General features: G+C 43.8%; 2 protein-coding genes across 3 annotated transcripts in view; one reads left to right on the top strand and one right to left on the bottom strand.

The window, feature by feature from the left end:
• Window positions 1–27,357, bottom strand: part of LOC128696271 (uncharacterized) — a 121,964-nt gene that overhangs the window by 24,837 nt on the left and 69,770 nt on the right. The gene's annotated exons all lie outside the window — the stretch shown is intronic.
• The window catches only part of LOC128696275 (protein phosphatase 1 regulatory subunit 14C), a 315,191-nt gene continuing 289,572 nt past the window's right edge, over window positions 1,739–27,357 (top strand). Inside the window, exon 1 of the mRNA XM_053787440.2 lies at window positions 1,739–2,171. Coding sequence (XP_053643415.1) covers window positions 2,073–2,171 — 99 coding nt within the window. The 5' untranslated portion in view covers window positions 1,739–2,072. The remainder of the gene's footprint in view (window positions 2,172–27,357) is intronic.

Below are 27,357 nucleotides of genomic sequence, written 5' to 3' on the forward strand. Positions count from 1 at the left end.
CTTTTGGGGAAGATATTGAGAAAAATATTACATCTGTTTTGGCAGTAGCGGCACGCCAGAGCCAGTCAGCGTTTAACATTGACCAGTCGGGTAACGCGGCCGGTCAATCACAGCAGTATAAACAAAGGTAAACGCTCACCAATGCCATTTCTGCCGCAGGCGAAGGGTCACTGAGGGCAAGTTAGGTTGAGTTACGTTACTCTCTCTTAACCTTCCGTAAAATAAACCTGATCATAGACCGGGCCGCGGGGGCGTTGACCCCCGTAACACCCTCAAGGTATACATAGTATTGGACATTTTAGGGAATAAAGTCTGGATCAACTTAAATCAGGGGTACCTTCCATTAACCATATTATTTATCATACACCAGAAACATTAGTTTTAATGACAATGGTAGGCTCAGTTTTAACAGTAATGGTGAAACAAATTTAAATGATAAATGTTGCGCCAAGTTTTAATGATAATGGGGTAACAAGTTTAATTGATAATAATATGGTAAATTGTATAGGTAGTGGTGTGTTAAGTTTTAATGATAATGATGTGTTAAGTTTTAATAATAATGGTGTATTAAGCTTTAATAATAATCGTGTGTTAAGTTTTAACTAATAGTAATGTGTTAAGCTTTAATAATATTGTGTTAAGTTTAAATGATAATATTGTGTTAAATTTTAATTATAATGGTGTTGTAAATTGTAATGGTGTGGTAAGTTTTAATGGTGGTAAGTTTTAACTGTAATATGGTAAGTTTTAGATGTAAGGCTGGAGGAGCAGTTAAAGGTTAGTACGACAGTACAACATCTCCACTTGTCTCTGGTTCAAGGTTCATTATATACGTGGCGTTCAAATTTCCTTGGTGGCAGCAGTACAGTGTAGAGTGTAGGAGACAGACACACACAGACAGACACACACACACACACACACACACACACACACACACACACACACACACACACACACACACACACACACACACACACACACACACACACACACACACACACACCCGGTGGCCTGGTGGCTAAAGCTCCCGCTTCACACACGGAGGGCCCGGGTTCGATTCCCGGCGGGTGGAAACATTTCGACACGTTTCCTTACACCTGTTGTCCTGTTCACCTAGCAGCAAATAGGTACCTGGGTGTTAGTCGACTGGTGTGGGTCGCATCCTGGGGGACAAGATTAAGGACCCCAATGGAAATAAGTTAGACAGTCCTCGATGACGCACTGACTTTCTTGGGTTATCCTGGGTGGCTAACCCTCCGGGGTTAAAAATCCGAACGAAATCTTATCTTATCACACACACACACAAACCTTTGTCTCTCCCACAGAAATACACAAAACAACGGTGGAAAACATTAGGACTTCGTTGTAAAAATTTGTGTTATTGTATTGCATTAGCTGGTATTATGTTCACTGACTTTTAATGTATATTTTTTTCCTTACTGTTTCTCTCATTATTGTCGAATGTATGGTTTTAAATAGCATGGGACTTTAATAAAGGAAATTTTAACATGGCGGGTTCGCTGATTAATGGGGTTTAAAGCCTATCGACTTAACCAGTCAATAAATCTGCACGTAACTTGCCCACCAACAAACGAGAAAACTTTAGTCCCTAAATAGGGACTGAATTCAACTCTCAGCATATATATGCTAAGATAAATATACGTCTGTGTATATACCGGGAAGATATAGCAACGTCTGGCAGTGATATAAGAGCCAGGGTGGTAAGCAAAGAATGACGTCACAACCTCTGTGGAGAGCAGTGCGTGTGGTTGTGTGTTATTTCTCTCTCTCGTTTCACTAACTGGCTTTGTCCAAAATTACTTTAAGTGTATTCTCCAACTGGTGATTACGTGGAAACTTTCAAGTAACGTTGCTCGTAGTGTGTAATCAAAGGCTGAGGCTATAGATACCTTTTCAAAAGTCATCTCTGCCCTTGCGTTCCGAATCTTGATACACTTGTCAACACTTAAAGTTACTAACTGTGGTTTTGTAAAGTCAAAGTGGTGTTGAAGTTTAGTGTGTGAAGGAGTTAAGGTTGAGTGTTACCTCAGTGTGTGGTAGCAGCAGCAGTCATGGCCTCTAAGCTCCGCCGTCCACCTCTCTTTGGTCTGGACAACCCCCTGGGCATCCCAGTCCTGCCCAAGTACTCCTCCTCAGCCTCCGCCTGCAAGGTCAGATTATTTCATTCTCCACATCATCCACATTCTCCTCCTCGGTTTCATCTTCCACGTTGTCCTCTTTTGCATTCTTCGTATCATTCTGATCCGCTCCATTATCATTTTCTTCCCAGTTCCCCGTTTCGTTCTCCTCCTTTTCTTCCTTTCCTTTTTCCACTCTTCCTACAGCTTTCCTTCCCTCTCTTTAACTTCTCGTTATTCCTCTCTCCTTCAGCCTTCCGCAGAAAAAAATACCTGTATATTATATACAGGTATTTCATAGTTTAGCCTCTTAAAATTATTAACGAGAAGGCATGGTATAAAACACCTGTCATTACTCAATAGATGGGAAGACGTAAACAGTTCATGTGAACTTTGAAGAGTGGGTAAGGAGAGGGGGTGAGATGTTTTAACATTAGGAAAAGGTGGGAGGTAGAGTGGGACATTCCTCAAGCAGAAATGTGCGAGGAGGGAGGGAGGGGGGGGGGTCTGTATCCTATTGCTATCGTAAATGTGTATTTGTGGGAGTAACAATGGGGAAGGAAGGGTAAGTTGGCGAATATACAGTATTCAGTTACAAATGTACAACAAACGCCAGTCACTGCCACACTACCCATATGGAAAACAAATAAACGAGTACTCTTTGTTTCCTTATCCCTCAGAGGTCCTCTTCAGCAGACCAAGCATGTTAACTTAGTGTCTCGGAAAGTTAATAGAACGTGTAACTTAAAGTCTGGAATTCCTAGATATATTTGTTGACCCTGTTTATTTCAGTTATTATATGAAGCGCTAAAGCGGTGTGGGTCATTGACAGCAGGGTGAGTTAGTTAGTTTAATATGTTTATTATGCACCCCATACCCATCCTGTGGGCGGTAGTCAAAAGATTACAGAGGTACATAATTGGTCCAGGGACTGGACTCCAAAGTTTTGATAGCTGAGGAAGTTACAGAGGTAATGAACTCACAATTTACAAAGGTAATGAACTCACAGCAGGGTGATGGAGGCTGTTTCTTTCTTAAACTAATCGCACGACAAACTTCGCTCTCGTAACCGTTTACCGTATACAATATAGTTATATTTTTACAGCACATTTAAACTTCGTGTTTTAATGAAAACTGAGCAAAGATTCATGAACTCAGCTTCTATAACCTAACTCGTAAGCTTCGAAAAAGTGGACAGCTCTAACGAAAATTGCTTTAATGTCAACAGTTTCTTAACCATTAAAACTCAACACGTTAATATGTACTCACAAATATCGCCAACTAGCCTACTTACACCCCCTGAATCGTCGTCATACGTGTAAAAATCGAATCAATGTCTTTCGTAAAGTTCAAATTACGACAACTCGGGTAAAAATGTATCTTTAGTGAAGTTCATTTACCAGCACTGCACAATAGGGTCAGTACTCGCCCAGTGACACAAACAGTAGTCGGAATGGTTATTGTCCAAACTGAGTTTTGAGAAAAATCATTGATCTTGGTGGTGGAGAATGATGCCAGTCACCACCTCACGTAGGTGGTCCTCCCTCTCGCTTGGCTGCTCGAGTAGGTCCCCCCCCTTCTTGGGTGGGTCCCCCCCATGCTTGTGTGGGTCCCACGTTGCTTGGGTGAGTCCCCCGTTGCTTATGGTTGTTTATATGGGTCCCTGGTTTATGTGGGTCCCAGGTTGTTCATGTGGGTCCCAGGTTGTTTATGTGGGTCCCTTGTTGCTTGAGAGGTGGCAATCATTGCTTGAGAGGGGGCCATCATTGCTTGAGAGGGGGGCCATCATTGCTTGAAAGGGGCCCCTCGTTCCTTGTGTGGTTCCCTCCTTGCTTAATTGCATATGTAGCCTTTCCGCATTAGTTACTGCCCCGGCAAAACTGTATGTGGAGCTCCAGGTTGTAAATGTCATGTGGTTACCTTGTAAATGTTACGTGGTTATGTTGTAAATGTCGTTTTATTATGTAAATGCTCTGTGGTTATCCTGCAAATGTGGTGTGGTTATCTTGCCAGTATTCAGTGGTTATCTAGTTTAGTGTTCAGTGGTTATCTTGCCAGTGTTCACTGGTTGTTAGTGTTCATTGGTTGTCTAGTCAGCGCTCAGTGGTTGCCTTGTCAGTGTTCACTAGTTGTCAGTGTTCCCACTGTTGCATAATTTTTATTGGTGACTTAATATCTATTGCAACTTTTTTTTTTCTTTTTTTTCACTTGGTTTTTGAGTGTTTTATTTGCATTTTGTAATTGTTGTTGTTTTATTGTGTGTTTGCATCTCCTTGTTCTTCCAGTTATGTTATCTTTTGTTTTGGCCTTTCAATTGATCCTTATTGCATCATTAATGTTATATTTTTATTTTTTGTTAATGTCGTACCCGTTAGTTATTTGGATTAATGTTAATGCTGGTGTAATAAATAATAATAATAATATAATAATAATGAGTTAGCTGGTGTTAAGCTTCTCAAGGCTGACGCGGGTGGATGAACCAGCCTGCCTGGCCCACCTGCCCTCTCCCCCACCCATCCTCCCACCCCCCCCTCCGCACGTCCACCCATCACACCCACCCATCCTCACGCCCACCCATCCTCACGTCCACCCATCCTCACGTCCACCCATCCTCACGTCCACCCATCCTCACGCCCATCCTCTCACCTACCCATCCTCACGCCCATCCTCTCACCCACCCATCCTCACGCCCACCCATCCTCACACCCACCCACACATTCTCAAATTTATTCACCTCCCGTTTATGCATTTCCTTACATCACTTATCCTTCCCCCCCCCAAACACATTTCCTCATGCACATCTCTCTCATGAAGTTGTATACTGTTTTATTGTCTGTGCGCGTGAATGGGTTTTAGGGGGAGGGGGAGAGGGGAGGGGGTCGTTTGAGTGATTATCACGCATGACACTGAATCATTTTACTGCATACTCTTACAGCGTTGGATGATCTTTTGGTGTTAGTGTATTGTAAGTTTTAAATACTACTCCCGCCACCCTCTCTCTCTCTCTCTCTCTCTCTCTCTCTCTCTCTCTCTCTCTCTCTCTCTCTCTCTCTCTCTCTCTCTCTCTCTCTCTCTCTCTCTCTCTCTCTCTCTCTCTCTCTCTCTCTCTCTTTCTTTCTCTTCTCTTTCTCTCTCTCTCCCACTGTTACAGAGGCAGCAGGCCAATGGTAGCTTGATGTGTTATTTACCCTGGGTGGGTTCTCACCCTCCACCTGGGTGGGTTCTCCCCCTCCACCTGGGTGGGTTCTCCCCCTCCACCTGGGTGGGTTCACCCCTCCACCTGGGTGGGTTCTTCCCCTCCAACTGGGTGGGTTCACCCACCACCACTACAATCCAGGATGACTTTATATGTAAAGTTCCTTGCCCTTAAGTGCTTGCCACACACCCTTCTTTACCACAAGCTTATGTTACTTCCTCCACCTATAATATCCTGTCATATTATTTTTAACACTATAGTTTCTCTCTCTTTCTCTCTCTGTTTTATATATATATATATATATATATATATATATATATATATATATATATATATATATATATATATATATATATATATATATATATATTGCGTGTGTGAAAAATAACGGACAAGCGACACAAGATACAAAACAACCACGGAGGGAGTTGAATTATAGCTATAGGCCATTCGCGTTACAATCAACACATCAGGAGCTAGCAGTGATCGTATCTGCTTAGACCTCTTTTCTGCAACACTGCAAGCACCTGACGTGTTGATTGCAACACGAAAGGCCTAGATCTATCATTCAGCTCCCCAGTCGTTGCTTTATATATATATATATATATATATATATATATATATATATATATATATATATATATATATATATATATATATATATATATATATAATTTAAATGCACAGAAGTGTAGTTTAAATTTTGCCGCCGAAGTGGCTAGTTTGTTGTATACTCCATATATATCCATCCTGTATCGGAAGAGTATATGGATACACAAAAGGCCTAGGAATTAGGTCCCAAAAGAGTTAATATTCGTACATCTGGATTTACATCTACTGTTCACTTATCTGTTACAAGCAGATTTGGAAAATTTAATATATCTGGGATACATACACAAATAACCCGCACATAAGAGAGAGGAGCTTACGACGACGTTTCGGTTTGACTTAGACCATTTACAAAGTCACAGTATTGTGTGTTTTTGTTCTTTATGTTAGGTTAGGTTAGGTAAGGTTCGTCAGGAAACAGGACAAATGTTTCCTGACGCGGGTCTTAGTCAGATGATGACCCGCCTTTGGAGCTTTTGGTCATCTGACCGAGGCCTTCCGCTGGCTTACCGGTCCACCCCTTTAAAAATTATGGTCATTTATAACCAGTCTGTATGTTCTTTATGTCTGGGATCATCATATTTTTATTAACACGATATCTTGACATATCACAGGTTATTATACTGTTTATCTCTGTATTCCTAAGTAAGCGGACAATAATGTTAAATGATGGTGAGGTGTTGTGTACGTCAGGGTTGTGTACGTCACTGTGTGCACATCCTTGTGTACAAATTTGTACACCCGTGTGTGTATTTTTGCTGGTAGTTGATGGCGCGCGCGCAGGTGCGCCTGTGTGTCTTGTCATTTCGCCTCCTTGTTTACTCAAACAGCATAGTAAACTGTTCTTGTTCTGTTACAACACGTTACTCATTGTTGATGCCATCATTACCATGATCGTTATGCTAATCGTCACGGTGATCATATTCGTCACCCATAATCACCCATGATCATCCCAATCACCTATGATCATCCTAATCATTCGTGATCGTCCTAATCACTCATAATCATCGTAATCACTCATAATCATCCCAATCACCTATGATCATCCTAATCACCTATGATCATCTTAATCACCGCCTTAATACCTGTACCATAACTTGGTTATAACATCACTAAGAACACATAGGCAGTTTAAAAGACAAACATTCCCACTACACACGTGTAGGTTACGTGTTGAGGACCCGTATGCACGAGGCACCACATTATAAATGTTTACCTTGAAAAATAACAACAGTGTCATAATTTATAAACACCTAAGGCATATTAATTTATTTTTAAGACTATTAAAAATCTATCCCACTCTGCATCTTTATTACGCTGTGACCAAATATTTTACTTGTGTCTATATCCATATATTCGGGTAACCCACATTAATCCGTACTGAATTAATAACAGTAATTTCGGTCTACTAGAGACTGAAATTATTTGTTATTTATGAGCTGTTGAATGTGGGTTAATTGAGTGTATTACCCAATACCTTCAGCATTGTTCATTCATTCCTATATGCAATAAGATCACAGTGAATAGGTGATATCACAATGTGCAGAACGACCATTGTGAAAAAATAGTGAAATTCCAAGCGCTTTCGTGACTTCTCACTTTATCAAGGAACTATGTCAATACACACACACACACACACACACACACACACACACACACACACACACACACACACACACACACACACACACACACACACACACATATATATATATATATATATATATATATATATATATATATATATATATATATATGTGTGTGTGTGTGTGTGTGTGTGTGTGTGTGTGTGTGTGTGTGTGTGTGTGTGTGTGTGTGTGTATTGACATAGTTCCTTGATAAAGTGAGAAGTCACGAATCGAAGCAAGGTGGTTACTTTCAAGTCGCCACTGATGTTTGTAGTAGTTTATACAGTTCAAATCTGCTTCATGTTATGTATATCCTGTACGTGGATTGCTTATAATAACCAACTGGAATTAATGACAACACGTTGCCAACAAGCAACAAAACAATCGTTAGACTCGCCTTCTATGAATCAGTGAACGGTCTCCACTCATCAGGGTTATAAATAATATTTAGGGTTGCCATCAGACTATCAGTGTCATTCCAAACTACAAATGACTGTCAGTGACGAAGAATGGAACGAAATATTTTTGAGTGTCAAGACTCGTACCCTAACATTTTCTGCGAGGAGACTCCACTGCTGCCATCTGGACCCCAGTGGTTCCCACCTTACTCTTTGGCAGTTCTCAATTCTGATAAGGTGTAATATTTTCTGAGTTATCAAGTGCGGTCTAGATGATATCAAGTTATGAATATATGTAGGGTTTCGTGAAGCTGAAGATTAACGTTTCGCAAGTTCCTTCATCTTCCTTGTACTTTAATTCAAACGAGAATGAATTTGGAGGTTAAGAATGGGTAGTCCTTCGCCGGTAGATACCGAGCATATAGCAGAAGATATATTAGGATACTGTACAGTTCACTTGTTTTCCTTGCAAATATCTTTCCTAACTGGAGTCACCATACAAAAGTAGCAATCAATTACTTGCATGATCTGTTCGCTCCCTCCACACCATCCGCACTGCAAAAGGTATTCACTCTGATCCTATATATACCCTCTGTGTCCATGTATTGTCTGTAATGGCTTGATAAAGCTCCTGGAGAGCGAAACGTTGCCACAATAAAATGTCACATTAGTTGCACTTGTGTCCTTTTACTTTACATATTGTCGGTAATTCTACCAACTTTATTACATAAGGCATTTTTCTTATTTTCTGATTCAACCTATGACAAAGGTTTGTTGCTCAAGTATTGTAACAATTGTGCCTGATCTCCAAGCTGTTATACTAAGTCAAGGATAACAGCTTGGAGATCAGGCCGTAGTCCATATGTTTATAAATAGAACCATTTGCAATTTTAAGCATCGTATACGTATTCAGTGACCCAAAATTAGTGAAGACTGACTTGTTTTATTTCCGACGCATTTTTACTGTAGACCAGTGTAGTTATCCGCTTTCTATTAGGAGCACTCTGCTTTTATTTCTGGGTATTCTTATAATATGTGAACTAATCTCTGGTGTGGTACAATCAAATGCTTCCTTGCAGTTCAAGAAGATGCGGCTCACCCTTCCCTGTCTCTTTAATCTTATCTCTGCGACTTTGTCATAGAACTCCAGTAACTGTAAGACAGGATTTTCCACCCCTCATAATCAATGTTTTTTTTTTTCCCCCTAAAGAATGTTTCAAGATACTCCAAATCTGATATTTGATATTCACCCTGTCAGACACTGCAACACAATGACATCTTGGTACAGAAAACACCTTGGACAACTTTTTCAAGTGAGAATTGTTTGATCTGAGAGGGACGTGACCTCTCAGTGGATGCATTCTCACTACTACCACTCTGCACCTCTCCTTCCGACAGTATTTAAGTCTCCGCACTGTCGCTTGATCTTCAGATAGTTCCTGACTATGGAACTGAACTTCTCCAGGCTGAGGGACTGACAACCTCAAATCTACAACTTCATGGGTGATGGACTGATTACATCGTCTTCACATCTCTACTGTTCCTGCCTATTTTCTGTATTCGACTGAAGAAGCCTACTGTGTAGGCGAAACGTTTCGGAATAAAGTTGCCTAATTGTTGCCTATGTGTCTTACCTACCATACCCCAAATCTCTTGTCTTTACAATATTTCCAAAGTTTTAGATAATAACGTTAAGGAGATGGACATGTAATCCAGTTTCATGTATCATTATCCTAGTTATATATGGGGTGATAATAGCCTTCCTTCAGGTGAAAAATGATGTGGTGATACCAGCAAGATGTGGAAAAAGACATACGTACAGTTCGGGACATTAGAGGAAACGTTTCGCCACTAGTTTACTTCTTCAGTCCAGGACTGAAGAAGTCACTCGTGGCGAAACGTTTCCTCTAATAATGTCCTGAACTGTACGTGCCTGTTTAAACTTTTTTTTCAGTTGTCTGGCAGCTGGCTTGATCAGTGACATTGAAGACACTTGCTATTGGCTCGCACAGTAGTCCTCTCTCTACTACCCATGAAGACATATTCTCCCATTGCTTTTGTTACGCGAAGTTCCTTTAGTACCGTAGTTTTATTACTACCACTAATGATGTATTGATTTCTCGTTCATTTTCGTACGTTCTGACTACAGTGCATTCGGATGGCTCTGTTTTCTTATGTAAAGACCTCGTTCAATCTTTTGGTAAGCTCTTCGTACACTAATCTGTCATTTTGTTTGCTACCTTCATTCCCGTGTGTGTGTGTGTGTGTGTGTGTGTGTGTGTGTGTGTGTGTGTGTGTGTGTGTGTGTGTGTGTGTGTGTGTGTGTGTGTGTTTGTGTGTGTGTGTGTGCTTACGGTATTTATAAGGTGTGCTGCCGGTATCTATATAAGTATGCAGTCGCTTGAGCTAATATGTACACGTTAATTTATTGTTAGCACAGAGAGAGTAAGAGAGCTAGGGTATGATAGCTACACACTTGGTGACTCAACAATAACAAGGTGCTTTATTTACCACCATAAGTCGCCCAGGTGGCAGTCAGCTGATCATGTTCATGTCTGGGCCTGCGCCGTCTCACTCCTAGTAACTCTTGTGTACTCGTAGATTTGTGTTTACATTGGTCGAGACTAAGCTCCTGTCCCCTCCCTCTTCCTAGACCACTTTGATCGGCATCACTGGCTTTGGCCTCTTGGGCCTTATGTCTGCTCTTGAAGTTGTGTATTGAGTTTGACTCCATAACTGCCTCATCCAAGTCACTCCACTTCTCAGTAATCTTAAGACTAAAGAAATACTTCCTAATATCCCTATGACTCGTCTGTGTCTTTAGCTTTCACCTGTTTTCCCTTGATCCTGGTCCTCTTAATTCAAACTTGTCTGTCCCTATCAGCCCTATCAATTCTTCAAGATTTTACACTTAGTAATCATATCCCTCCCTGTCTTTCTCTCCAGGTCTTCAGGTTCAGTTCCTCCAACTTCTCATGGAACAGTCCTCTGTTCTGATACTAGTCTGATTGCAAGCCTTTCAACCTTTTCGATCTTTTGCACTTGCTTGACCAGGTATGAGGTGCATAATAAGGGTATTAAAACTGTCTCCTCATTGGTAAGATCCTGCTAAACAAAACAAGCCGGTAATTCCGAGAGAGAAACCTAAGACAGAATGAATGATAAATATAAAATATTATTACGAGAAGACGTAAAAATTTTTGTTCGTAAGTTGTTCCCATCAAGGAAGGTGTGTGTGTGTGTGTGTGTGTGTGTGTGTGTGTGTGTGTGTGTGTGTGTGTGTGTGTGTGTGTGTGTGTGTGTGTGTGTGTGTGTAATATGGTGAACGGCTCTTGATCCATTTCACGGATGTTGTGTGACCCCTATGAGTTTAGTTCTTTTTGAATCTAATAATACCATTGGTAAGTTGGTGGTGTGGTTGTGTGTAGCAGCAGTCACTGGTGGCCTCGAGAGCGCCAGTGTGTCCAGGTATTATTAGGGTGAATCTTATCACTGATTCTCTTTATATTGTTCTTCCCTCCCACCCACTCTCCTGGGGACTCACCACGTACCTGGGGGCTCACCACCCACCTAGATGACTCACCACGTACCTGGGGGCTCACCACCCTCCTAGGGGACTCACCACCCACCTAGGGGACTCACCACCCACCTAGGGGACTCGCCACGTACCTGGGGGCTAACCACCCACCTCGGGGTCTCACCACGTACCTGGGGGCTCACCACCCACCTAAGGGGACTCACCACGTACCTGGGGGCTCACCACCCACCTAGGGGACTCACCACGTACCTGGGGGCTCACCACCCACCTAGGGGACTCACCACGTACCTGGGGGCTCACCACCCACCTCGGGGACTCACCACGTACCTGGGGGCTCGCCACCCACCTTGAGGACTCACCACCCACCTCGGGGACTCACCACCCACCTCGGGGACTCACCACCCACCTCGGGGACTCACCACGTACCTGGGGGCTCACCACCCACCTAGGGGACTCACCACGTACCTGGGGGCTCACCACCCTCCTCGGGGACTCACAACGTACCTGGGGGGCTCACCACCCACCTAGGGGCCACCCCCCCAACCTGGGGGCGCCCCACCCTCCTCGGGGACTCACCACCCATCTAGGGGACTCACCACGTACCTGGGGGCTCACAACCCATCTAGGGGACTCACCACCCACCTTGGGGGCTCACCACCCACCTCGAAGACTCACCACCCACCTCGGATACCCACTACCCACCTCGGGGACTCACAACCCACCAAGGGGACTCACCACGTATCTGGGGGCTCACCACCCTCCTCGGGGACTCACCACGTACCTGGGGGCTCACCACCCACCTAAGGGACTCGCCACGTACCTGGGGGCTCACCACCCTCCTCGGGGACTCACCACGTACCTGGGGGCTCACCACCCTCCTCGGGGACTCACCACGTACCTGGGAGCTCACCACCCTCCTCGGGGACTCACCACCCACCTAGGGGACTCACCACCCACCTAGGGGACTCACCACCCACCTCGGGGGCTCACCACCCACCTTGGGGCTCACCACCCTCCTCGGGGACTCGCCACGTACCTGGGGGCTCACCACCCACCTAGGGGACTCACCACGTACCTGGGGGCTCACCACCCACCTAGGGGACTCACCACGTACCTGGGGGCTCACCACCCACCTAGGGGACTCACCACGTACCTGGGGGCTCACCACCCTCCTCGGGGACTCACCACGTACCTGGGGGCTCACCACCCACCGAGGGGACTCATCACCCACCTCGGGGACTCACCACCCACCTCGGTGACTCACCACCCACCTCGGGGACTCACCACCCACCTCGGGGACTCGCCACGTACCTGGGGGCTCGCCACCCACCTCGGGGACTCACCACCCGCCTCGGGGACTCACCACCCACCTTGGGGACTCACCACCCACCTCGGGGACTCACCACCCACCTCGGGGGCTCACCACCCACCTCGGGGACTCACTACGTACCTGGGGCTCACCACCCACCTAGGGGACTCACCACGTACCTGGGGGCTCACCACCCTCCTCGGGGACTCACCACGTACCTGGGGGCTCACCACCCTCCTCGGGGACTCACCACGTACCTGGGGGCTCACCACCCACCTAAGGGACTCGCCACGGACCCGGGGGCTCACCACCCTCCTCGGGGACTCACCACGTACCTGGGGGCTCACCACCCTCCTCTGGGACTCACCACCCACCTAGGGGACTCACCACGTACCTGGGGGCTCACCACCCACCTCGCGGGCTCACCACCCACCTCGGGGGCTCACCACCCACCTCGGGGGCTCACCACCCACCTGGGGAATCATAACCCATCTCGGAGACCCACTACCCACCTCGGGGACTCACCACCCACCTTGGGGGGCTCGCCACCCACCTCGAAGACTCACCACCCACCTCGGAGACCCACAACCCACCTTGGGGGATTACCACCTACCTCGGGGGACTCATAACCCACCTCGGGAAGTCCGTGAATCGGCACACGGAAAAGGAAAGTTGTCTGACGATTAGAGTTGTGGAAAGTGGCGTGACAGTGATTCATGACCATCTGTGTGTGTGTTTGTGTGTGTAATATATTTTTCATTACTTGCAGTTACCGTATCAGAGTTGTGCTCATGGTGTCCCGTCTTCAGTAATTTGTTCATATTTATATTTTTTTTTATTTCTAATGGTTATAACACTGGGTACCTCTTATGTTAAATCTTGTCACTGGTTAACCACTCACTTCGTCAAGAACAACTCTGGTCTCCCTTTCACGCCATTTCCCTCAATTTACGTCTATGGGTTTTTGTTAGCTTTGCTGCAGGTACTAAAACATATTCTATCGCATGTTTTTTTAGGACTTTGTATGTAGTTATCATGTCTCCTCTACTGCTTTCACTCAGTGTGGGCATCTTTACTGCTTTCACCCTTTTATCATAACACAATTTTTTTTTTTAACTCGTAACCATTCTCTGGCTGTCTAAATAAACTTTACACTTGCTGCTTGTGTGTCTTTATCACCTGCAACTTGTCAGTATTCGCATACCATTTATATGTAATAAATGTATAGTTAATTTTACCTTTCGAACTTAAACCATATGATTTTTGTTTAGGTGTGAGCGCCACGCAATCTTTTTTTTTTTTCTTTTTTTTTTACCATTTTCCGTATATTTTAGAAGCTATTTTATGTTTCTTCAGTGTAGCATACGAGTTTCTCTAGTGACAATTTTTGTTAATAATCTCTATCTGATTCTTGAAATGTTTTGTCATTCTGTATTCAAGTGGCCTGATGATCCTCTCTCCCATTTTCATTACATGGTATTTGTTTACGATAAATTCCATCCTCCGTCACTCCGCTAGTCAATCTTTCTACCAATAGTTGCTTATATCTTACCTAACTGCTTCCTCCTTTACTTTATAAACTTTCACCTTTCGTTTTCGTTCATACCATTCACTTTGTACTACATCTATACTATTTTAATCTCACTATATCCAAGTCATCTTATAGATATTATCTTTTATTATTTATTTTACCTGAGATATTGTATAATTCGAGAACTTAATCCATTATTTTTTTATTATTCCCTCTTGGAAGTGAGTTAATATAAAGCTATATTATATATATGGATAAGTACTGATCCTTGTGGCACCCTACTTATAACATTACCCCGCGAGATCATTTTTTTCTTATGTATTCTGTTTTCGGTTTCCTCTCTGTCTCATTCTTTGCAATAATTTGTTTTTTTTTAGTCGTGTATTTTGCAGTTTCTAAATTTCTTTCATGGGGAACTCTATCAAAAGCTTTCTTAAGGTATAGATCTTCAAGAAGATGGACAGATACCTAAAGTCTGTTCCCGACCACCAGTCTGTGGTTCGTACGTCGGTTTGCATGCGTCCAATTGTAACTACCTAGTTGATCAGGCCCTGATTCACTACAAGTCCTGGTCATGGACCGGCCGCGGGGGCGTTGACCCCCGAAACACCCCTCCAGGTATACTCCAGGTATAGATAAACACAGCCCATTCATTTTTCTGAACAACGAAATTGGCATGTTGTTTAAAATAGGATCTTGTCACCTTTTTTTAAATATTGTCATAATTGATTTTTTTTTTTCAAAGGGGATAATTCTTTTGCACGTTCTTGGAAGGCTTCAGTTGATATACTGTCTGGTCGCATTGCTTTTTTTCTTCTTGTCAATATCCAGTAGTAGTTTCTTCTTCAGTTTTATATACACCAGTATCATTATACTTCAGTCCAGTTGTCCGGGATTAAGAATTTGATTTTCGTCTAAGTTACATTGAACGGCATCTGTTATATCCGGTGGAAGATGATCAAGATATTTTTCAAGAGGCTTTAAGAAGTTATGCTGAACATTTCTTCTTATGTTCTAGTATATACTAGGTCTAATGTGGATGATATGTTGCCTCTTACCGTGTATGTGTAAATTTACCTAGTTGTGGCTGCAGGGGTCGAGCCACAGCTTCTGGCTCCGCCTCTTCACTGGCCGCTACTAGGTTATTCTTCTTGCTTCATGAGCTTTATCATACCTTTTCTTGAAGCTATGTATGGATCCTGCCTCCACTACATCACTTCCCAGACTATTCTACTTCCTGAAACTCTGTGACTAAGGAAATACTTCCTAACATCTCTGCGATTCATCTGAGTTTCAACTCCCTTGTTGCTGTGCCCCATCTCTGGAACATCCTGTCTCTATCGACCTTGTTGATTCCTCTCAGTATTTTATATGTCGTCATCATATCCCCCCTATCTCTCCTGTCTTCCAGTGTCGTCAGGTCGATTTCCCTTAACCTCTCTTCGTAGGACATTACCCTTAGCTCCGGGACCAGCATTGTTGCAAGCCTTTGCACTTCTCTAATTTAAGTACGTGCTTGACGTGTGCGCGCGCGCGCGTGTGTGTGTGTGTGTGTGTGTGTGTGTGTGTGTGTGTGTGTGTGTGTCTGTGTGTGTGTGTGTGTGTGTCTATGTGTGTGTGTGTGTGTGTGTGTGTGTGTGTTTGTGTGTGTGTGCGTGTGTGTGTGTGTGGGAACTGGGACATACCATGCTGGGAGGCGTGCTGTGTTTAGCTTCCATTGTTGTGTCTGGCCTGTGTTGTTGTATTGTGTTATGCAAGAGGTTGTGTTGCGTGCAGGTGTGGAGATACAGGTCTGGTCTCATTGGTTGACCTTGACTGGCGACGGAATTCAAAACACGTAGCGGAACCAGCTTTTGTTTTTATTTATCACTTGATGTTTCGCCCAGTGTAGGGCTTTTGCTAGGTCTTTAGTTATAGGCTTGATAGTGGATCGTGAACTACGTTTGATGCCCTAGTTGTAGGTTACTAGGATTAATAATCCCCTTTGACTTCTAGTGTGTCAATTACTAGGCTTGAAACTCTATTTTGTCATACAGTAGGTTATAGGAAGCTCTAGGTTGTCATGTACTATGCTAGAGAAAACTTTGTTGACTTCCACTTAACATTTACTATATTGACTAACGTAATGCCAAGTGGGTCTCTTGCTATATCTAGCTTCACGTTCATTAAGTTCACTTGCACAGCTGCACCTCACTCAGTCTACTGGACACTTAAGAGTGTTTTATCCTCCCTCTGGCTCACCCGAGTGTTCACTCTCCACATGTTACTCTTCTCCTTCCTCTCATTTTGTTATGTCCCTTTTAACCTATGTACTAGCATACGAAGGGAAGTGTGTACTCACCTAATTGTACTCGCATAATTGTGGATGCAGGGGTCGAGACTCAGCTCCTGGCCCCGCCTCTTCACCGACCGCTACTAGGTCCTTCTCCCCCTGCTCCATGAGCTTTATCATACCTCGTCTTAAAACTATGTATAGTTCCTGCCTCCACTACATCGCTTGCCAGAGTATTCCACTTCCTAACTACTCTATGACTGAAGAAAAACTTCATAACATCCCTTTGACTCATCTGAGTCTTCAGCTTCCAATTGTAACCCCTTGTTTCTGTGTCCCATCTCTGGAACATCCTGTCTCTGTCCACCTTGTCTATTCCACGCAGTATTTTGTATGTCGTTATCATGTCTCCCCTGGCCCTCCTGTCCTCCAGTGTGTGTGTGTGTAATTTGTGGTCATAATGATTGCGTTCCTGTGGCGTCCCATCTTCTGTTTGTTTTACCATGTATAGTTTTCAAAACTTTCATGTTTGTTGCACTCGCACAACCTCCGTCTGGGAGTTCATTACACTCATCAGTTACTCTTGTAAAGATAGACTTCCTGTAAACGTTTTACACTCCCTTTTTTTATTTACCCCCCCCCCTCAGCTTAAGAATGTGTCCTCTTGTCCTCATAGTTGCTAAGGATGAACACGTTTTCACAGTTTCTTTCTTGAATTTATAGCAATCTGTGGCTTGACTTTTCCTCCTGTCATCACTTCTAATCATATCTTGATACAAAATAAAATTGTCTTCAGGTCTTTTTCTTGATCAGGGACCGACACGTCGCATTTCTGAGAAGTAGTTTTGAAAGCACATGTCCCGAAAGAAACTTTTGGAACGTGTAGATTTTTCATCTAGTCAAAACCTTGAAAGTTCTACACAGAACGGAATATTGTACCAAAAAAATCGAGTTTTGCAACCTGTCTTGGTTTAATACCAGATCTACACTCACAAATTTACTTCTAACATTCCTTAATTTAAACTATTTTCCATAAATGTAATAGTTCTCTCAAGTTATATTACTTATCTTTAAGAATTATTGTTATGGAACATATTTTTTAATGTTTTAAAAACGTATTATAAGGTCGACCCTTAGTGTAAACTGGAGGGACCCGATATCCTAGGTACAGTACAGTAGGCTGTCTTATAGCCTAGGTACAGTACAGTAGGCTATCTTGGAAATATAAACACACATGCAGTATAATGTGATCCTTTATTGCCTACGTTTCGCCCACACAGTGGGTTTTTCAAGTCACAAACAGATGCAGCATTCTCCACCTGACCTCAGCATTCTGAACCTGACTATAAATACTCGCGTTCCTTCCACCCCAGGTAGTTCTGTTTGTGACTTGAAAAAGCCCACTGTGTGGGCGAAACGTAGTCAATAAAGGATCACATTATACTGCATATTTCCATTGTGTCGGTATTTTATACCATTTATTTCCAGTAGGCTATCTTATAGCCTAGGTACAGTACAGTAGGCTATCTTATAGCCTAGGTACAGTACAGTAGGCTATCTTATAGCCTAGGTACAGTACAATAGGCTATCTTATAGCCTAGGTACAGTACAATAGGCTATCTTATAGCCTAGGTACAGTACAGTAGGCTGTCTTATAAAGCGTTAAATTCGTTAAATTTTGAATAGTACTTTGAAGGCCTTGCCAAGTGGCGTTCGGTTTTAATGCTGTTTTTTCAGTTGGTATGAAAAAAAAAATCACATACAACTTTTTGTTAGACTATATGAAAAAGGCTTCGAGGAGAAATAATTTGAATTTCTCCTGAGGCTGTTTGAATATTCCACTTTTACCTACCTTTTTTTTTCCAGTTTCACGAAACAATTTATGATTATCATAAACATTGACGCTCTTTTACACCTAAATCCCTTGTACAGTTTTTCACTTGAGTTTCCTTAGTCTTGTTCTCAATTTACGTAGCCATTTTGAGTTTAAATTTTGTATGAAAAATTAAAATAATCAGCCAACATAATTATGTAATTTCCCAATTTTCCCAGCAAGATAATTTATATAAATAACGTCTGGCAGCGGGAAGGGTTTTATCGTCGATTAAATAGTTTAAAACACACGCTCGTGTGTGGAAAGAGAGAGAGAGAGAGAGAGAGAGAGAGAGAGAGAGAGAGAGAGAGAGAGAGAGAGAGAGAGAGAGAGAGAGAGAGAGAGAGAGAATGGTAGCAGGTGTCCGTCTGGCCAGAAATAATTAGGAAAATTGTTTTATTTGTTATTGGTTGGTTTATTTGGTTTAAAAACCTGTCTATTAAACGAGGGTCGTTAAGGCTGCATGTAACTTGTTCGCCACCAAACAAGAATACTCTAAAACCTTAAATAGGGATTAAAGCAAACTCTCACCTTAGTTAAACGCCTCTCATTGTATATACACTGAAAGATGCATACCTCTCGGTGTATATACACTTAAAGATAGACACATGCTAAAGGAAAGTATAGTTAGGTCGGGTGTCTGCTTGGTGCTTACCAGACGTAAGATCCCGTCTTCATTATTTGCGCTACAGACGCAAGATCGCGCCTACATTCTTTGCGCTGGACTTCAGTGGCGACTGTAAGGATTTGGGGATGTGTTTACTAAGGCGTGAAATGTTTGCTTCACGGCTTCTTCATCTACCTCTCTCTCTCTCTCTCTCTCTCTCTCCCTCCCTCTCTCCTCTCTCTCTCTCTCTCCTCTCTCTCTCTCTCTCTCTCTCTCTCTCTCTCTCTCTCTCTCTCTCCCCTTTCCACTCCCTCCTTGCTCCTCTCATCCCTTTTTCCTTCCCACCCACTCTCCTGTCCTCCCTTTCCTTTCGCTGTACCACTCTCCCTCCTCTTCATATTCTCCAGCCCTTCACTTCCTTCCTCCTACCTTGTCTTCCTCCAGCCTTCCCTTCCTTTCCTCCCTCCTCTCCCCTTCATCTCTCCCTCCAGCGAAGCGTGGAGTGCTTGGTCTTGCACAAATTATAAAGGAAAAAAAAACCTGTTCTGGCATGAATTTTTCAGTCACAAAGTGTATTGTGAGTGAGGAACAAGTTAGTTCATGGGCCACAGCAGATATTAGTTCAACCTCGAGTAGTGAAAACCTTACAAGTACCAGTTGTTCTGTAGGATTCTCCTAAGAATATTGAAGTATGATAATGTTGATGAATAAGACACTTGAAGGATACCTGAAGGATGTTTCCTTGGGTTAACACCCCAGTGACCCAGTCCCAGACCAGGTGTTCATGTGCAACACCTGCGTATTTATACTGAGAGACGTTTCTTCCAGGAACTTAATTTACATTTAAAGTAGAGGCATGAGGATGGAGCCGTTATGTATAGTAGAGCCAGTAGGGAGAGTGGAACGATGCAGTAGTAGTAGATGTGGTCACATGTAGGCGGGGCCCACTAGTGGAAGGAGGTCAGACCTTTAAAGTAGACCAGAGATTAAGCAATCGAGTTGTAAGGATATCCTCTAGTTTCTCCCCCCCCCCCACGGACGCCAGTGGCAGTCTAACAGTGAAACCAGTGAAAGAAGTAATGACGCAGCAGCAGTAGACGTGATCACATGTGGGCAGGGGCCACTAGTGGATGTACATCAGGCGCTTAAAATGGACAATAGATTTAGCAGTCTTATTCTCTGTGCTACATGTTGCTTGCCTCTACCATCATCATAATCACTACCTGGTGTAAGTAATTCCACTTCTTAACATGCCCTCACGTCCACAAGTCAAATATATCTTACGAGATATGGTACATACAAGATCCTAACAGATAGGATATATTACGGAAAACAATATTTTACTTGAAGGATTTTAAGTTAGATTTGAGCTGGCCTTACCAAACCTACATTAACCTCTCTTAAATATTAGAAGCTTACCGACAAGTACAGTTACCCATGTTATTTCTATTTGGTTTGTTGCATATTATATGAGAAAGTTATGACACTGAGTACAATGATTCTACATGTTCTCAGAGTACAAGGTTGGTTACCTAGTACTTGGGCAACAGACATATATGGCTGCCTACACGAGGTTTTGCTGAAGGAGGTAGTGAGGTGGTGTGTGTGTATGTAAGTGTGGGAGGTAAGGCCTCCCTGGCCTCCCACGAGATAGTGCCTTATATGCTAGACTTTACACGGTGGCTCTTATAAGAGGACGATTACTTAATTTGGTTGTGACCCATATTACGTGTGCGTGCGAGCTTGCGTGCGCTTACATGTGTGTGTGTATTATGTGATAGAATGTAGGTTACTACGGGAAACCATGGTAGAGAGAGAAAGAGCGAAAGAGGAGAGGGAGGGAGGCAAGGAACAGGTAAGGGAGTAAAGAAAAGAAACGGAAGAAGAGGCTTCACGCGGAAATACAGAGTGGAAATGGTGAGAATGATGGCGGGTGAGGTGTTATCATGGGAGAAGCTGGCGAGGGTGTACACACACACACACACACACACACACACACACACACACACACACACACACACACACACACACACACACACACACACACACACACACACGCGCGCGCGCCAGAGCATAGTTTTTTTTTAATAAGAAATGGGTACATCAGCAATGTGCTACTGCCCTACTCTATAATAGTTACATAGTGGGTACACTCACAGTGTGTTGCTACCCTACTCTTGTATAGCGAGTACATTGTATGAGCAAAAGCTAGCGTTGTTTTCCTGTCATATTCCAGTATAGGGAGGATTTCATGAGGTATGAAAATGTGCCAGCCTGAGCTGGGAGACGTCAGTAGAGCTCTGAGGTCATCGCCAAGCTTACTGACGAGTTCAGTAGCTCCGGCAGCTTCAGAGACTTCTTTTCAACAGAGCTAAAGTACTGTTACTTGTGGGTTACCCTCTCTCACTATGTAAGTTTATTTAGGTACAGGTCCACATAAGTACAATTATCGTACATAGTAACATGTGTAAATTACCTAGGACAACCCCAAGAAAGGTCAGATAAAGTGACTTATTTCCATTCTGGTCCTTGACTAGTACATTCGTCGACTGGAAGCAATCCAAGAATGATAATAGATAGTAGGATATTAAAAGCAGTGGAGACTGTATGCAGAGAATAAGGTTTAGATTAGGGTATGTAGGAGAGAAGAAAAGTATTTTCCAGTAAAAAATAGAAAGATATGTGAGACGTCTTGTGGGTAGCCAACATACTTATAGATAAGGCAAGATATGGGGGTTAAAATATAATGAATCTGATGTAAAGTGGGAATTGTCACAGTTGCTCTTTGCTGATGACGCAGTTCTGTTGAGATATTCTGAAGAAAGGTTGTAAAGTTTGGTATGTGAGTGAGTTTGGGAGGGTATCTAATGGAAAGATTTTAAAAGTGAATATTAAAAAGATAGTATGAGGAGGAACAGGAGGTGGTAGTGAGGGAGGGCAGGAAGAGGTAGTGAGGGAGGGCAGGGAGAGGTAGTGAGGGAGGGCAGGGAGAGGTAGTGAGGGAGGGCAGGAAGAGGTAGTGAGGGAGGGCAGGGAGAGGTAGTGAGGGAGGGCAGGGAGAGGTAGTGAGGGGGGGCAGGGAGAGGTAGTGAGGGAGGGCAGGAAGAGGTAGTGAGGGAGGGCAGGGAGACGTAGTGAGGGAGGGCAGGGAGAGGTAGTGAGGGAGGGCAGGGAGAGGTAGTGAGGGAGGGCAGGGAGAGGTAGTGAGGGAGGGCAGGGAGAGGTAGTGAGGGAGGGCAGGGAGAGGTAGTGAGGGAGGGCAGGGAGAGGTAGTGAGGGAGGGCAGGGAGAGGTAGTGAGGGAGGGCAGGGAGAGGTAGTGAGGGAGGGCAGGGAGTAATAGTGAGGGAGGGCAGGGAGAGGTAGTGAGGGAGGGCAGGGAGAGGTAGTGAGGTAGGGCAGGGAGTAATAGTGAGGGAGGGCAGGGAGAGGTAGTGAGGGAGGGCAGGGAGAGGTAGTGAGGGAGGGCAGGGAGTAGTAATGAGGGAGGGCAGGTAGAGGTAGTGAGGGAGGGCAGGTAGAGGTAGTGATGGAGGGCAGGTAGAGGTAGTGAGGGAGGGCAGGTCATGGTGGAGCGTCCTAGTTACTTCAGGTTTCTCCTACACAGGTGCCTGGGGCATTATGTACCCGCACCTCTCACACCACAGCCTACCTATCCTCATTTCACTACCTACAGTCTATCACTAGGTACCCAACATCTCTCACTAGGTACTAACCCTCTCTCACTAGGTACCCACCCTTTCTCACTACCCAACGTCTCTTACTAGGCACCTAACGTCTTTCACTAGATACCCAATGTCTTTCACTAGGTACCTAACAACTCTCACTAGATACTCAACATCTCACTGTGTACTCAACGTTAGGATTTTAAACATAGAAATTCTGTTTTCTCTAAGGTTAAGTTGGATTAGGTTAGGACAGTTGTAGGAAAAGTTAGATTAGCTAAAGTTGGCTGCAGATTAAGCCAAATCAAGTTAGATTAGTAGTAGGTCAAGTTGGATTAGCATAGGCTAGTAGTGAGTTAGGTCGAATTAGCTTAATTTAGAACGGCGATCGACTTACGTCTGGCAAGGAACGTAAAACGGAAACGTTCAAATATTTGCGACTGTCAATGGGCATGCGAGAATGGGCACACATACCCAACATCCACGCCCAGGACTCACTCAAGGGAACCCTTGTTACGTCTTGACACATTCTGACTCCACCTGTGACAAGCGTGCATTTCGTACGTTCCTTAGTGCTGTCAGTCACCGCGCTGTCAGACTTGTAGTGACAGGTGTAACTTCTACCACAAGATATATGGTAGTTGGTTGTATACCAGCACCTGACTGTGAGTGGTAGCTCTGATTGTGTTACAACTAGTAGTAGGTTGGTAGACAACAACCATCCGGGCAGGACAGTATTCTGTCGTCTAGGCAGGTACTACCCTCCTGTCATCCAGGGAGGTACTACCCTCCTGTCATCCAGGGAGGTACTACCCTCCTGTCATCCAGGGAGGTACTACCCTCCTGTCATCCAGGGAGGTACTACCCTCCTGTCATCCAGGGAGGTACTACCCTCCTGTCATCCAGGGAGGTACTACCCTCCTGTCATCCAGGGAGGTACTATCATTTACTCATACGGGTGTGGAACGCAGTCCTGTGTTTGTTCACTGGTAAGACTGCTGATCTTTCTGTCTCGTATACTGTATAGCCCTTGTGGTTTAGCGCTTCTTTTTTATTATAATAAAAATCTGTCTCGTATACAGGTAAGATGGCAGGTAAATCTTACAAAATTATTCTCAACTTCAGGATACACATTAATGTGTTAAGTTAAATCTGCCTAGTGTGCTTATTGCACATAACACCTAGTGTGCACTCAAGAGTCAAGACCATTGTGAAGCATAGATTTGTGTACACAAAATGCAGATTTGTGTACAAAAAATGCAGATTTGTGTACACAAAATGCAGATTTGTGTACACAAAATGCAGATTTGTGTTCACAAAATGCAGATTTGTGTACACAAAACATTAAAACTTGCATCTGAAATCCTTCTCCTGTCTCTCTACCACTTGTTTCATACCACTTCCCCATCCAGCCGACCTCTCCACCTGCCTCCCCATCCTTGGCATTCACCCTGGCTCACCCCCACCATCCCCATCCACCTCTCCACCCTGGTATTCACCCCAACTAGCCCCGATCATCCCCACCCACCTCCCCTACATCATCACCCACCTCCCCACCTCCCGCATTCACCCTGCTTCCCACCTCTCTTAATTTCCGTTCCTCTTTCCTCCAACCCACTTGTTTTCCCTCCCTACTCTTTTTCCGCTTTCTTTCCTCCAGTTGAGTTCTCTTCCCTGTCTTCTTTCATTTCTTTCCTTTTTTCTTAACTTGGCTGGCGTGACCTCGTCAGTATGTTGTGTTCCAGTGCTCCTACTATTGTAGTTCCCACAGCAACACCTACTCCACACCATGGTTGTGTTCCAGTGCTCCCACTAAGGTAGTTCCCACAGCAACACCTACTCTACACCATGGTTGTGTTCCAGTGCTCACACTAAGGTAGTTCCCACAACAACACCTACTCTACACCATGGTTGTGTTCCAGTGCTCACACTAAGGTAGTTCCCACAGCAACACCTACTCTACACCATGGTTGTGTTCCAGTGCTCACACTAAGGTAGTTCCCACAACAACACCTACTCTACACCATGGTTGTGTTCCAGTGCTCCCACTAAGGTAGTTCCCACAACAACACCTACTCTACACCATGGTTGTGTTCCAGTGCTCCCACTAAGGTAGTTCCCACAACAACACCACCTCCACACCATGAAAGCCAACGACTCCCTCCTCTGCCTGTCCTAACTGACACAAACCCACACAAGTACTGGACGCGCTGTAAGACAAGCAGAATTGAAACGCAGTATGTAAAGACGTCAGTATGTAAAGATGTGAAGGCGAAGAAATGTGACCATGGTGGTCCAGTAACACAGTGAATCTCTTACAAGTATGACCATGGTGTGATAGCACGCTACATCCGTGCAGAACAGTACCCGAGAGAGTAGGAAGATGAATATTTAACATCTTAACAAAGGTCTACATTGAGAAATGTATGAATGAAAAGAGGACGGAGAATTTGATGATGAGTTGTATATAAATGACTTAATCTTGCGCAAGTGAAGGACGTAGTGGTAATATTAAATGAACAGTTAAGGAAAGAAAGAAATGGGTATTAGTGTTGAAATTCAAGAATTATGTAGACTAGGATGAAAGTGGATGTGAAAAGTGGATTATAATGTTTATGCGCCTGGGAGAGAGAGAGAGAGAGAGAGAGAGAGAGAGAGAGAGAGAGAGAGAGAGAGAGAGAGAGAGAGATTTAGGAAAGTGTTAAGCAAATGAGAAAGTAACTGTTGTGGGGGGGACCTAAACGTTAAAAATGGGAGAGACTGTTGTAGATGGCATAGCAAGTAAGTTTGGGGTGGCAGGGGTTAAAGGTTAATGGTATTGAAGGGCCTCTGATTAATTATGTATTGAAAAAGGTTTGCTAACAGGAAATACTTTTATAATAAAAAGTCTGTATAAGAGGTATAATGAAGTACGTACTGAGAGCAGTTTACTAAGACTGTATTACTGGATAAAAGGTTGATGAGTCGACTTCTGGATGTTTGTTTTAAGAGGAGCCACTGTTATGCCATGTTAGTATTTAGTGATAATTACAATAGACGTAGAAGATAGATGAAGTTGGAGGAGAATGGAGTCATGGGTAAGAGAGAGAAGTTAATAAACCTTAAAATGGGGATAGTGAAAAGTGTAACTACTGAGAGAGGTGAGGTAGAGACAGCATGGGGTAGATTTAAGAATGGAAGGTTAGTGAACAGCGGAGGGAGGTGGTGTAACTACAGAGCAGGTGGTGCTCTGCCAGGCAGAGCACCACCTGCCTAACAACACAGGAGTCATGTGATCACATTATCTACCTGTCTTCGTCCTTATAACATTCTTCAGGTCACCATGCGCCAACCATCTCACTCTGTCTATATATACTTTTTATTTCTTAACCTCTGTGTGTTAGAAGAGATCAAGGCCCCAGGACCGAAACGTTGTCTAATAAATATGTCCTAGTGTTTACTCATCTGTCTTTCTGAACCAATTCGTCGGTATTTGTTACCAATGTTTATACCATCCCGCACATAAACATTGTGATGGTGATGTTTGCATCAGTGTATATTAGAATATTTATGTCATTATCATAACCCAGATAATATTCCGTCCTATGCTTTAATTTCCATATTCTGCAACTCCTCTTTGACATGTCCCTCTACTCCCTTCATTGTAAACAGGTAGGTACGTAAACAAACTACGGTACGAGTGGAGTTAGATCCCATGGCAAGTGAATCGTGCAACTCCAGTCATGGGTTCAACCCCCACCCGTACCGTGGTTTGTTTGCAATCGTGTTGTTATGATTTCGTGAGTCATGATTGATGCTCTCTTCTTTCTCCAAGCTGCGAAGGTTGACATGAGTTGACATCAGAGGCAACTTCTAGGTCGAGACTTGAGCTGTTTTTAAACTCGGCTGAATTTACAGCGTAATAACTGTTAACTCATTCCAAAGCTCATCCTCACAACAATCGACTAACGAAGTACAAAAAGGCACATCACAGTGACTGGAACAATACACAAATAACCCGCACATAAGAGAAAGGAGCTTACGACGACGTTTCGGTCCGACATGGACCATATACAATCACACGAACTCCCAGGTACCTATTTACTGCTAGGCAAACATGGGAGAGTTTTCCCATTTGTCTTGCCATGCCAAATAATCGAACAAGAGTTTCTTCTGCTTTAGTTGTATTGTGGAGCTGTCTACTTTATCGACGAGTCGTAGATGGGATTCAGGGACCTACTGTCTGAAACTAATGCCTGGTTAAGTGTTCTGGAGTCACTGGTGAAGGTAATACAAGTTACAAGTCCCTGGTGGAGGTAATGCAAGTGACTAGTGGAGGTAATACAAGTTACAAATCACTGGTGGAGGTAATGCAGATGACTGGTGGAAGTGATACAAGTTACAACTTAACGGTACTGTCTTGATCTCCTTGCTTACCAGAGCCACTACAGGATTTATCACAGTCATTACAGAGACAACTTTCACTACCTGCATTGTTCACTTATTTACTACTGATCCTGTAGCGAATATAACCCGCAATTTCTCTCTCTCTCTCTCTCTCTCTCTCTCTCTCTCTCTCTCTCTCTCTCTCTCTCTCTCTCTCTCTCTCTCTCTC

Source organism: Cherax quadricarinatus, chromosome 39 (assembly GCF_038502225.1).
Source record: "Cherax quadricarinatus isolate ZL_2023a chromosome 39, ASM3850222v1, whole genome shotgun sequence".
Lineage (NCBI taxonomy): Eukaryota > Metazoa > Arthropoda > Malacostraca > Decapoda > Parastacidae > Cherax > Cherax quadricarinatus.